Consider the following 12711-nt stretch of genomic DNA (forward strand, 5'->3'; position numbering starts at 1 on the left):
AAAGGCCTCGAGTAGCTGCCATTAAGCGTTGAGCCTAGGTGAAGGAAGATTAGCAGACAAATTGGGGAAAGGAGGCAAAGGAGAAACGCACACCACGATTATAAACCTGACGACAGGGAGACATTTTCTAGTGCGCCTAGACGGGTCAATCAGATGAATGAATTGATCGTCTTGCTTGAACTGGTGGCATTGAATGCAAAGACGATGGGGAAGGGTATTGGGTAGATCTGAAAGGCCCCAGTGGGAGGAGGATCCTCGGAGGAGACGGAGACGGCATATAGATGTCATATAGGCAACTTTCTAGATGATTAATTTACCAGATTTCGAAAGGAGGACTAACGTCAAAGGAAACAATGCCAAAGGATTCGAAAAGAAGTTCAATGTCAAAGGATATCAAGAATCGAAATTTTCAAGAGTAAATTGGGACTTTCCCCTGCGCGGGGCCCTGGGGCTACGCCTGCGGCCGGCATTTTCGCCTGCAGCGGGCTTTTCGCCTGCGGCGCTGCATGCCACGCGATTCTTGCGGCGTGATTCTTAGCATCATATTTGCCAACAGCAGGCATTTCTACAGCTCAAGCTCCAGATGCAACAATGCATTAATATAAGGCGCGCGCTGTGTGACGTCTGTTGCGGCAAAAGGTGCCCTCTCCACGGCAAAGGCACGGGTAAACTTTTTGGGCCAATCAGGAGCACTCTTTACGGTGTGAATAAATTTACTGCGTACAGTATACATGAGCTCTGACCAATCATAACGTTGCCCACGGATAAACTCTGGGTAAATCTGACCAATGATGGTTCTGCAAATTGTGAGTAGGGCCAATCAAAACGCTGGGCTAGCAAAACAGTGGAACGCACTTTTTCCTCAGTAAAGAAGCACAGCTGAATCTGCGCACTGCGTGTACTTCGTCACTTCGTAGCACAAATTTACAGCTTTGCTTAATGAGGAAGCCGTCGAGAAGGCGTCATATCGGTCTCTCGAGCTTGTACAGAAACAGGCACTAGCCGCCTCGGCCGGCCTCCTCAAACCACAAGAGCGGCCACTTGGGGAATGTGGGACTAGCTTCACTGCCCAATACGGGCTGCCCTGCAAGCATATTATCGCCTCGTACCTCCAGGTCCAAGGGGAGGGGACTAGCCGCAAAGCTATAGCTACAAGACCCTTGCCCTTGAACTTGTGGGACAACCACTGGCTTCTACGGCAGGATCTTGCCGTCACAGACCCATACAGACGAATTCGCGATCCTCGAGTCATTGCCCGGCGCCGCAGACCAGCCAGAGCCATTATCCATAGCCTTTGCACCTGTGGCCACGACTGCAGCCGTTGCAACAGCCGCTGTAACTACACCTGTGGCCTCGTCAGCAGCAGCAGCAGCAGCTACCCCACCAGCTTCGCAACAGCCACAGCCTCGCGGGCAACAGCAACAGCGGCAGCCAGTCTTGCAGACAGTGCTTTCGCGGCTTGAGGCTATTGGCAACTACCTTGGCATTGGGCCGGCTATAGCTTCGTGGCCGGTGTCAACACCACAAGCAACGTCAACGCCACAAGCCGACATCGTGATCCGTCAAAAGCCTACACAGCCGACCTCATACCAGCAGCCGCAGACTTTCCGGCGCTCAGAGTCTGCCACCCAACTTGCGGCGGCTACCTCCGCCTTCGAATATCACGAGCCGCCGCGGCCGCCGCCTCAAGGAGGGTCTCAACGGGGGCATCGCGAGCGCCCTCGTCTCTTTACCCTTGTTACGGGGTCAGCACTGTTGGCACAGGTGCTGGGCGTAATTGATGTAAATTGAGCTACAAAGAGTGTAAAGGGGAGACGTGTCTACATCGCTCCTTTAGGAGTCGTGTCCGTGGCGCTCGCACGTGCTTCACAGTACTCCGTCCATGAGGTCATTCTATTCATCAGGTCCAACACGAGCTCGGAGTAGTACTCATCACGGAACATAGTCTCTACGAACCTCCGTCCACCCTCGTCTCTTGCACGTCGGGTGCAGTTGTCGGCCGACAACTTCATACTTCGACTTGCAATAGCACCTAGAGAGCGTACCTGGTCTGATATAGCAATACCATATCCTATATTCTCAGATAGCTTGCATCTCGGTTCGACAGCAGATAACATCTGTTGGCACAGGTGCTGGGCGTAATTGATGTAAATTGAGCTACAAAGAGTGTAAAGGGGAGACGTGTCTACATCGCTCCCTTTAGGAGTCGTGTCCGTGGCGCTCGCACGTGACTAGTCTGGCCATGCCAGATCTACACATCGGGGCGTAGCCCTTACATTAGCCCCTACTCCTCTCTGGCGCTGGTGCCCTTTTCCTGTCCCTGGTCCCCTACAACGATCGTAGGGCCGTCGTCTATAGGGTCTGGTGCCGTTACTATCGACGGGGCGTCGCCATTAGTCCTAGCCCGTAGTGGTCCGCGTATTCTCTTGCCCTGTATCTGCAGCTGTGGTTGTATTCCTTCGACTTGCCCCTGGATTTGGGCCGGCTGTGCTTCCGTTGCCACTCGTCGGTGCTGGTATGGTCCCTCGTTTTCGAGAGCCGGGCCGTATCTCTGTTCGTACTTATCCAAGGCCGCTGTCTGTTGCATATTGTCTAAAGAGGTCCAGGTCGGGTCTTGCCAACCTTGCCAGCGTACAAGGACTTCCGCCTACGGCCGCGGCCGGTTCTCTTCCACCTAGCGCATAGTATTTCCTCTACTACTTGGTGAGCCTCCCGTCTACTTGGATAGATGGGGTTGAGCGTCTGTGCGTTGCTGACCAGGCATTGGGTCCGTCCCCGCTCTCCGGAGTTGGTCGACGTGGAACCTATTATAGCAGCCCCTCGGGAGGTCTGCTAGTTCAACCGTGTACGGGTCGAGTACCTTGCTTATCGTATACTTAGCGTGCAGCCAGTCGAACTTCTTCTTAGGTCGCTCTGACGCGTAGTTCCGTAAGTCAAGCCAAACCTTATCGCCTACTTCGAAGCGTTCTGCCGCGTTCCGTCGTCTGTTAGCGAAGCGTTCTTGTTGCTGCGTAGCTGTCGCCATTGATGCTTGGCAGAGGTCCGTAATCTGTTGTAGTTTGGTAACAACAGTGTTGCTAATAATATGACAATAAAGTAGTATACTGCAGTATATACAATACAATACGCGATTTCTCATATTGTACCAATACAATATGCTCGCCGTCATATTGTGACGATACAATATAGCGCCTTCCATACTGGCAATATATGGCTTGTATTGTTTGTATTGGTTGGTAGTCATTCGCCTTTCCGTTCCCCAATTCGCGCCAATATGATGACGCGTCAAAAAACACGCGTAAATATAAGCATGTTCTATGTATTGTTTTTCGTCTGGCGGACCTCCAGGACGTAAAAGTTTCCTATTGGCGCACGGAAACGCGTAAATGTATGTATAAATCCAGACCTACAGGGTAGCGGCTCGCCGTCCAAACACTGTTTTCCTCCTCAACCCCGCTTTCCCACCCCAGGACTTACAAGCAATCTCGATGCCTCAACAACGCCTGCCTTTTGTTCAAACATCGCCGCGACGGGATTCGTCAATATCAGACGAATACTCGGAGATTTCCAGCCCACGGTTGCATGATCCAGATGAGACCCAAACCACTGAATGCCAATCGTCGCAACCTCGCACGGCCTCCATAAACCCTTCGGCCAAGCCAAGAACATCATGGGTCTTTTCTCATATGCCAGACGAGGACATAGAGACGAAATACTACAATCAGCGGACCGGAAAAGAAGAATGGCGCTGCAAACACTGTGACAAAACGTATTGCTGTTCCGGTGGAACTGCGGCCCCAGCCAAGCACCTTACGGATCCTCCTCCTGACGGTCACGGCCTCCCAAAGGCGCGCCACGAACTGCCAAAGTCACGAATATACGAACTATTCTCGAGATAGCTCGTGTTACGGCCAAAGAACATCCCCGAAAACGCCGTCGGCTCAACGATCAATCCGGAGACTCGATCGACCCAGACCAGCTCGAAGCTTTATACGTAAGGTTTATTACGTCCTGTTCTCTCCCATTTAGGCTTGTGGAATGCCCAGAATTCCGAGCATTCTTAGCCTACCTCAACGCCGATATCGATACTTGGCTTCCAGATACACACGAGACCATCAAGAAATGGATTATGCGGCAGTACGAAGGTCAGAAGGAGAAGGTCAAGCAGCGCATCCAGTCAGCAAAGTCAAAAATTCATATCAGCTGCGACCTATGGACTTCCCCCAACTCTTTGGCCATCTTAGGCGTAGTTGCTCATTACGTTGCAGAAGACAGTCAGTTGGAACACCATGTCTTGGCTTTGAAAGACATCGACAGTGAGCACGACGGATATCACCTGGCAAGGGCAATTTTGGAAGTGGTTGATGACTGGGGTTTGCTTCCAACCTTGGATATTTTGTGATGGACAATGCAGGCAATAACGATACAATGATGAGATCTCTTTCCTTGGTAAGTACGGCGCACTGTTTTTCTGACTGGCCCTAACATTTACAGGCCTTCTACGTCGATATGACATTCGATACGATCCCAAATCTCACCGACTCCGCTGCCAAGGTCACATTATCAACCTTGCCGCCAAAGCTTTCCTCTTCGTTACCGATAATGAGAAGCTCAAAGACGACGAACGTGATGGGCATAATGTGACACTAAAAGAGATCGAGGCGTGGCGGAAAAGGGTCCCCTTGGCAAGCTCCACAACTTCGTGGTTTTCGTCCAAAGTAGTGTTCAGCGTCGCCAAAAGTTTCTGGCCATCAGCCATAATCGCAAGCTTGCGCGAGATAATGACACGAGGTGGAGTTCGTGGTACACCATGCTACGAGCGGCCTTGCATCTTAGAGGCGCAGTCGAGGGATATTTCAACAAATGGGTGGAAGGAGATTGTGCCGGAGACGAGCTCTCCCGAGGAGTGGGTCATCCTCGAGAAGATCAAGTCTTTCTTGGAGAAGCTTAAAATGACGACAAAGGCCCTTGAGTCATCGTTTGCAACTCTTGACAATGTTCTCTTGGCTATGGACTTCGTATTGGCGCAATTCGAAGCAGGAAAAGAGGCACATATCGACGATCCGATTATGGCACCAATGTATAACTCGGGCTGGGCGAAGATGGATAAGTACTATTGTCTTACTGACGAATCGCCTGCCTACGTCGCTGCGATTGTGCTTCACCCTTCGCATAAATGGCACTACATACACGAAAACTGGAAGAAGGAGGGCTGACTCGTCAAAGAAGCTGATGGAGACACTGTGGGATGATTATAAACCTGTGGAGCCGCCTTCTCTATCTGAGGTTCCGTTGACGACCACGAACGAGTTCTTGAATTGGAGAAACAAGCACCTACAACCAGCACTTATCACAGACGAGTACGAGCGATATTGTAAGTCTGAACGGGTTTATGGGTTCACAAGCGCCCTCGCATGGTGGCTGGAGGAAACACAGCAAAAGAACTACCCATACCTGAGCAAAATGGCGGTGGATATACTGTCAATTCCCGCAATGTCTGCTGAGCCCGAAAGACTCTTCTCTGGGGCAAAAATAACCATCACAGACCGTCGAAATCGACTTGGGAGTGATGTAATTCAGGCATTGGAGTGCTTGAAGTCATGGTTTGGGATACAGGATTTTCAGGGTGACGATATTTCAGCAACGACGGTTGAATAATGAGGGTCACGTGGGATATACGGGATATATTGTTTTACTGGCAATATATTTGGTCACTGGCAATACAATACAATATGGACCAATGCCATATTGCGCAATACAATACGCACCTCTTGACAATACAATAATATTGCGAGGGGTCCATATTGCCAATATACGTATTGTTTATATTATTAGCAACACTGGGTAACAAATTTCTTTGCCCTGGTTTCTGGCGAATGCTGAGGATACTCTTCCGCATATGCTTCCGTAACGAGGGGAACTGGTGACTTCGGCTCATAGCCGTGTATAGCGAAGAATGGGGACATCCCTATAGAGGTATTGACCCGACCGTTTAACGCCATCTGAGCCGCGGGAACCCACTTATCCCAGTCGTTCTGGTTCTGGTTAATCACGGCGCGGAGGTATGCCTGTACTTCTTGGTTCATCCTCTCAGGGCCTCCGTCGGTTTGGGGGTGGTACGCCGTGCTTAGCTGCTGGTCGATCCCCAGTAACTTGCACATGTGCCTCCAAAAGCGGCCTACCCAATTCGAGCCCCTATCGCTCGTTATAGCGTCGGGCCACCAGTGGTAGCGGGCGAAGCACCATAGAAAACGCTCTGCACATGCTTCCGCTTCCATCGTTGGCATCGGTTCGAGTATAACTTCCTTACTTAGCCGGTCCTTGATAACCCAGAGGCAGCGGTTACCGTTCGCAAGGGGAGGTCCGTAATAAAGTCCATCTGTATCTGGCGGAAGAAGCGGTCCGGTACGGGTAGCGGTCTAAGTAGACCCTTTATGCTCGCGCCATATCTTCGTACGGCCGCAGACATCGCAGTTACGCAAGAAACGTCGGATATGCTGTTGCATTAGCGGCCAGTAGAAGTCCCTGGATACGGCTTCTATCGTCCCTTCCGTCCCGGGTGGCCTACTACATGGGAGTCATGAACCTTCTGGATTAAGGAGCCCCGTAATTCGTTTAGCGACTCCTGCTCTAGCGGTGCTGCCTTGGCTGCTGCTTCTGTCGTGATCGGTGCGCCTGGCACCCATAAGCGGCCACGTAGTCGTAGGTGCCCCCGAGGATCAATAAAGCACTCGGCGACTTGTACCTTCAGCTTAAGCTTGGGGTCGAGGACCGAGATCCGTTTCGTACCGCGTTATAAACGCTTGTAAAGACTGGATCCTGGTTTGCCGTTTGCTGCCATAATTGTTGTAGCTCTGGGTCGTGGAAAATCGTGTGTTCTTCTTCGCCTTCTCCCGCTTGAGTCGACGTTACTCCGACGTAGGTACGTAGGGCTGCTTCTGGAATAAGCTGCATATCTCGTGCTTCGTGATCCGCTTCGTTTGGTCGGTCCTGTTCGCGGCGAGAGAGCGCGTCTGGCACCACTGCTTCCGTCCCGGACGGTACTGGAGCTGGAAGTTAAAACGCGAGAGATATTCAGCCCAACGTGCCTGCCTTTCCGAGAGCTGTTGGCGCGTCATGAAATACTCGAGGTTCTTATGGTCGGTAAGGATAACGAAGTTATCACAGCTTCGTAGCTCGGCTGACCATTGTTCGAGACAACGAATAATAGCGAGCATTTCCTTATCATGGATTGGGTAGTTGCGCTCAGCCGGTGATAGCTTCTGCGAGTGGAACGCTACTGGCTTGCGTTGTCCGTCGACTTCCTGCGTAAGTGTGCCCCAAGCGCCCAGCCGCTACAGTCTGCTTCTACGAAGGTTGGCCTCTCGAAATCCCATTGAGTAAGAATAGGGCGTTCGTAAATAGCGTCTTTAGTGTCTGGAACGCCATATCGTGCTCGTCCGTCCACTTGAACTTAGTCCCCTTTCCTGTTAGTGCTGTTAGGGGTGCAGTTATTTCCGAGGCTTGCGGTATAAATATCCGGTAGTAGTTAACGAATCCTAGAAAACTGCGCAACCCCTTCTGGGTAACGGGGACTGCCCACTCGACTATTGCTCGTATCTTGTCGGGATCTGCCTGAATGCCAATTCCTGCGTGAATAATGAATCCTAGGTACTTAATCCGCTTGACTCCAAATTCGCATTTCTCCGGGTCTAGGTGTAGTCCATGCTCGGCGAGGCGTTCTAAAACTAACCGTACCTTCCGGAAATGGTCTTCTCTGCTCCCGCTCGAATAGATAAGTATATCGTCCATATAAGCAGAGGCGAACTCGTCGAGGTAGTCTCGTAGGATACCGTTAATATACCGCTGGAAGGTTGCTGGCGCGCCACTTAGCCCGAACGGGGTAACCATCCATTCGAAGAGACCGTACCGGGTGCGGAACGCTGTCTTCCACTCGTCTCCTTCTGCAACCCGTACTTTATGGAACGCTTGTACCACGTCGACCTTCGTGAACCACTTCGCATCTTTTAGGTTGCGAAGTGTGTCCCCTATTAGAGGAAGGGGGTAACGGTCCGACTTAGTGATTGCGTTCAACGCTCTGTAGTCACAACAGAATCGCAGCCCGCCACCTGGTTTCCTCACAAACAGGACTGGAGCTGCTGCTTCTGAACTGCTTGCACGGATAAATCCTTTATCCACTAGGTCTCGTAGAGTCTTCTTAAGAACCAGGAGTTCCTCTCGTGACATACCGTATAGTGCTCCATACGGTAGTGGTAACTGCTGGCCATTCGGGTCCTCCTTGATTCTGATTTCGTGGTCTATGCCTGGCTTATGAGGATTCAGCTTATCAGCTTCCTTCTTCATAAATAGAGGCAGTAAATCGTGGAACCGCTGGGGTATCGTTCGGCGTAGCTCTGCTTCTGACATGGGTTTCTTTGGTGATAACGCCCTTTCGATATCCTTCATGCTGATAGCGAAAATCGCCGTGGCAGCTGCCTCTCTTCCTTCCTGCTTGCGGATCCTTTCAAAGTAACCCACAAAGGTACTGGCTAGTACGTGCTTTGCTTCTTCGAACTCCTTGGCTTTCGCAGAATATTCTCCTTCCCCGAGGTGATCTACCCAGTCTTGTGTAGGTTCATGCCATAGTCGTTTCTCGTGGGGCACTGAGTACGACTTTGTGTGGCATAACCAGGGTTTTCCTAGGATTAGGGGGAATTCCAATCGGGGCACCACGTAGGCACAGATCGTCTGTATGTGGCCGTTGACCTCCATTGATAGCCATACGAGGCCCCTAATCGTTGCTCCTTCCATTGCCCCTGATGCTCCTGTAATAGCTCGCGGTGCTATTTCCACTATAGGAACTTCCAACTTCTCGACGACTTCTTCGTCAACCGCGGCGTAGCACTGGCATCCCTCGTCTACGAGTGAGGAGAAGAGATTGGTCCTATTGATAATGCTTCGAATTATTGTAGGACCAACTTCCATTTTTCCTGAGAACTTCTCTTCTTTGCCACTGCTCCGTTCTTTGGCCTCGAGACCCGTCTTTGTTTCGAGGCTACGCATTTCCGAGAGGATGGGGTCTCGCTAAGTCCTGACTCTTCCTCACTAGAGTCGTTACCATCATCTTCCAGCAAGGGCATGATCCTAGCGGTGCGGACTTTACATCCCTCGACCGGCTAGGGTCCTGTCCTGGCGAGTAGGGGCAAGCGGCAATGAAATGGGTGTTGTCGCCGCAGCGGAGACAACGACCCTCGTCACGGCGTTTATTCCGTTCGTCCTCGGATACCCACCTCGCCCGTTGCTTCCGTCCTGACCTAGGCTGGAAGCGAACCGTCTTGCTCGTTCCACTTGACCCCTGGCCGTTCGCCCGTCCTCTCTGACCCTGCCCCTGAGTGCGTGTAACCGTCATTATTACGTCGCCGTCATGGTCGCGTGCGTCACGTGCGTTCTGCTCGGCGGGTAACGTTGCTGACGGTGCCGGGGTGTTGTCGTTACCGGCGACCTGGATGTTGCCGATGCCTGATGCCTGCCCTTGGTCACGTTGCCCGCGGGAGCCCTGCTTCCTCTGCAACGCCTTAAACTTCGCGGTGTGCTCGAACGCCCAAGCAATCGGGTGTAGACGTTGGATGTACTCGTTGTAGTCCTTCGGCATGATAACCGGGACTAGTTGCTCACGGAGAGCAGGAGAGATCGAGTTCCGTAGCCATGCGAGCTTGGAAGCATTATCCCAGCTCGCGCCGCCCGCTTTGGTCAATGTTTCCTCGAATTCAGGAGGAACTTCCCAAACTCTTGGCTGTCTCGTTGAATGAGGGTGCGCAGCCTGTCCTGCGCCCTCTCTGTCTGCTGCACGCTGCCGAACGTCTGGGCTAGGTGCGAGAAGAATTTCCGGGGGTCTGGGTTGCCCTTCGCGCTCTCTTGCCTCCAAAAACCCTCGACTCTCCTCATCATCTGATCCGGCAAGGTCTGCAGGATCTCGTACCACACGACGTTGTTATTGCCGTTTAGGCCCTCCTCTTCGTCGGTATTGTACTTAAATACCAGACGGTCGAGGTAGAAGTGGAAGGACTCGGGTTGACCGTTCCACTTCGGCCAAGTCATCGGCTTGCGCTTCTTGCCACGGTCCATTTCCTGGGCTGCTTCCGGCCTCGGTTCGACGGGTAAGATCGCCGGGGTACTGAGCACCCCCGGGCTGGGTGTCAACGGTGGCGCTGCTAGGCCTAGCCCGGTGAACATCTTCCGCAGTTCTTCGTCTCCCGCGATCCCAGATAAGATCTGCAAGAGCTCTTGCTCCTTCCTCCATCGGCTCGTTGCGCCGCCGGTCGCGGTGCCCTGCATAACTACTATTGTCCTCCATCTTGTTCGTCCGTCTCGTCGTCCGATCGATCGTCCGTCTCGTCGTTTAGCCTATCGCCTGTCTTGCTGTCTGTCCTGCTGACTGTCCTGCTGTCTGTCCTGCTGTCTGTCCTGCTGTCTGTCCTGCTGTCTGTCCTGCTGTCTGTCCTGTCTTTTGTTAACTGGTAGCTCAATATGTTACGGGGTCAGCACTGTTGGCACAGGTGCTGGGCGTAATTGATGTAAATTGAGCTACAAAGAGTGTAAAGGGGAGACGTGTCTACATCGCTCCCTTTAGGAGTCGTGTCCGTGGCGCTCGCACGTGACTAGTCTGGCCATGCCAGATCTACACATCGGGGCGTAGCCCCTTACAACCCTTGGGTCCTCGACCCCTCTTTCCAGCACCCTTGCATCAGTGGAAGGAGGATTCATGCCGCTCCCGGCCAGACTTGCAAATAGATAAATCAAATCAAATCCGGGGTCCAATTTGATTTGATTTGGATAGCAAAATCATGGATCTGATTTGATTTGATTTGATTTGAATCGATTTGGATCTCATTTGGATATCTGGATAGCCCCACTTTTTTCCCACGACAAAATACATTGAGCCGCTCCTATAAGGTCCGCTTTGATAAGGTCCGCTTTGAGGCGGCCTCTCTGAGCTGCGGCCATCTGTCCGGCAAGGCTAAATATTCTCTCCGGCTCTGAAGACATCGCCGGAATGGAAAAGAGGTCGATTGCCATTCGCGACAGGCGTGGATATTGGCGTCTGCGGAGAAGCCAGTACTGGATGGGATTGTCCACAAGACAATCGCCCGGATCGGTACTGCCCACCCATTCTGCGTACTCGTCACGCATGGAGGACGGTGAGGGCGCAGGTTGGGCGCCAAGTTTCCTAATTGAGGTCATGAAGTCATCTAGGTCCGTTGTCTTCCTTGCAGCTGTGGGCTCCTCGGGTATCGTATCTTGCTCGACCGCGAGGGTTCGGTACTCCTCCCATATGCGCCATTGCAGCAGTCAAGTGCAGAGCTGTCCCATTTTGGCCATCGGCTACAAATATCTCCCCCCGTAATATGGCAGATGCACCCAAAGATATATTTCACGATCAAACGTGTCAGGTAAAACACAAAAGAAAGCTTGGTGACACGGCCTGGAAAAGCAACTGCCCGTAATTAGCGACCACTCTAGGCCAGGCAGGGCTGGCTCCCAAAACTATTGGCCCAGGTCGCCATTGTGGGGCGTATCCAAATAATCAGATATCCAAATAAATTTGGGTGTTGCGATTTGATTTGATTTGATTCAGCGCAGGGGCAATTTGATTTGATTTGATTTGGATTAATTTGATTTAATTTGATTTGATTTGATTATGATTTATCTATTTGCAAGTCTGCTCCCGGCTTCGCAGCTAAGTAACGCTACAGTTAGAGGAAAGGGGGGACGCTCGCCACGGTGGAAAAGAGGCCACGCAATGCGGCAGCCGTATGAGCTTGTAATGCGGCTAGAAGATATGGAGGAAATGTGCGAATAGCTTCAAATTCACAATGTTCAACGCAAAGACTACAATCCGTGACTACCTTCTAATTGGTGTGTTGCACACAAATGCAAGTCTTGGCCGATTCGCGATGCTTCTACCTAATACGGTAAGGTGCACAGGGAGACTAAAAATCGGGCACAGGGAGCGGAAAGGGGGCCTTCCATGAATGGCATGGAAAAGGTATGGATATGGATCCATGTATTTCCATATTATTGGCTAAAAAAAGGGAAGCGGAGTTCAAAGGCAGGAACCGCCTCATGTATTGTCTTCATTGTCCCCAGGAGGATCCCTACAGCACTTCGGTTACCACCAATTTTCGAAAACACCTTGAGGGCAAGCACGACATCAATGTCGTAGAGAATTTATCTCCTCTTCAATCGTCCATCATCGAAGGGTTTGATCAACTCTATGGGCAAGCGCGGGATCTGGGCCGTGCGACAGAGATTGAGTCCCAGGTCTTCAAAGGCTACCTTGACGAAGAAAAGATCAATAAAGCGCTAGCTTGGTTAGTCGTCATACTAAACCTCCCATACCGAATAGTTGAATCTCGGGAATTTCACCTATCGCACGGAGGATGAGCAAGTGGGCATAAAGATCAGGGACTGGAAGACTCTTGATTCTGCTATCTAAGGTGGGAAAGAGGCGAGATCTTTATAGACTGCCTGAATATGAGAATGGAAGGGAATGGTAGTGAATGGAAGCATCTGATCGGATCATCTGGAAGCCACTGATGCGTTGATGATGCCTCCTAGAAGTTTCTGTGGGAAATGTGGAAACGGACTGTGCGAATAGGGGTCAGACTGTTGGAGGCTGATATCCTATGTGTGACAAGGGTTGGAACGCCATGGACCGGTACAGAGGGCAAC

At 51.6% G+C, this 12711-nt stretch overlaps 2 protein-coding genes across 2 annotated transcripts; one reads left to right on the forward strand and one right to left on the reverse strand.

Moving 5' to 3' along the window:
- Nucleotides 1-4428: 4428 nt before the first annotated feature.
- HRG_08636 (transposase-like protein) lies at nucleotides 4429-5216 on the forward strand (the record flags this gene model as incomplete). Its single annotated transcript, XM_044867107.1, has 2 exons — nucleotides 4429-4453; nucleotides 4495-5216. The coding sequence occupies 2 exons, from the start codon at nucleotides 4429-4431 to the stop codon at nucleotides 5214-5216; spliced, it is 747 nt and encodes a 248-aa protein (XP_044717994.1).
- A 615-nt stretch (nucleotides 5217-5831) lies between these two features.
- HRG_08637 (integrase core domain-containing protein) lies at nucleotides 5832-6278 on the reverse strand (the record flags this gene model as incomplete). The annotated part of the gene is made up of 1 exon (XM_044867108.1): nucleotides 5832-6278. The coding sequence occupies one exon, from the start codon at nucleotides 6276-6278 to the stop codon at nucleotides 5832-5834; it is 447 nt and encodes a 148-aa protein (XP_044717995.1).
- Nucleotides 6279-12711: the final 6433 nt, after the last annotated feature.

Source organism: Hirsutella rhossiliensis (genome assembly GCF_020360975.1).
Source record: "Hirsutella rhossiliensis strain HR02 chromosome Unknown scaffold00010, whole genome shotgun sequence".
In the NCBI taxonomy this organism is placed as follows: Eukaryota; Fungi; Ascomycota; class Sordariomycetes; order Hypocreales; family Ophiocordycipitaceae; genus Hirsutella; species Hirsutella rhossiliensis.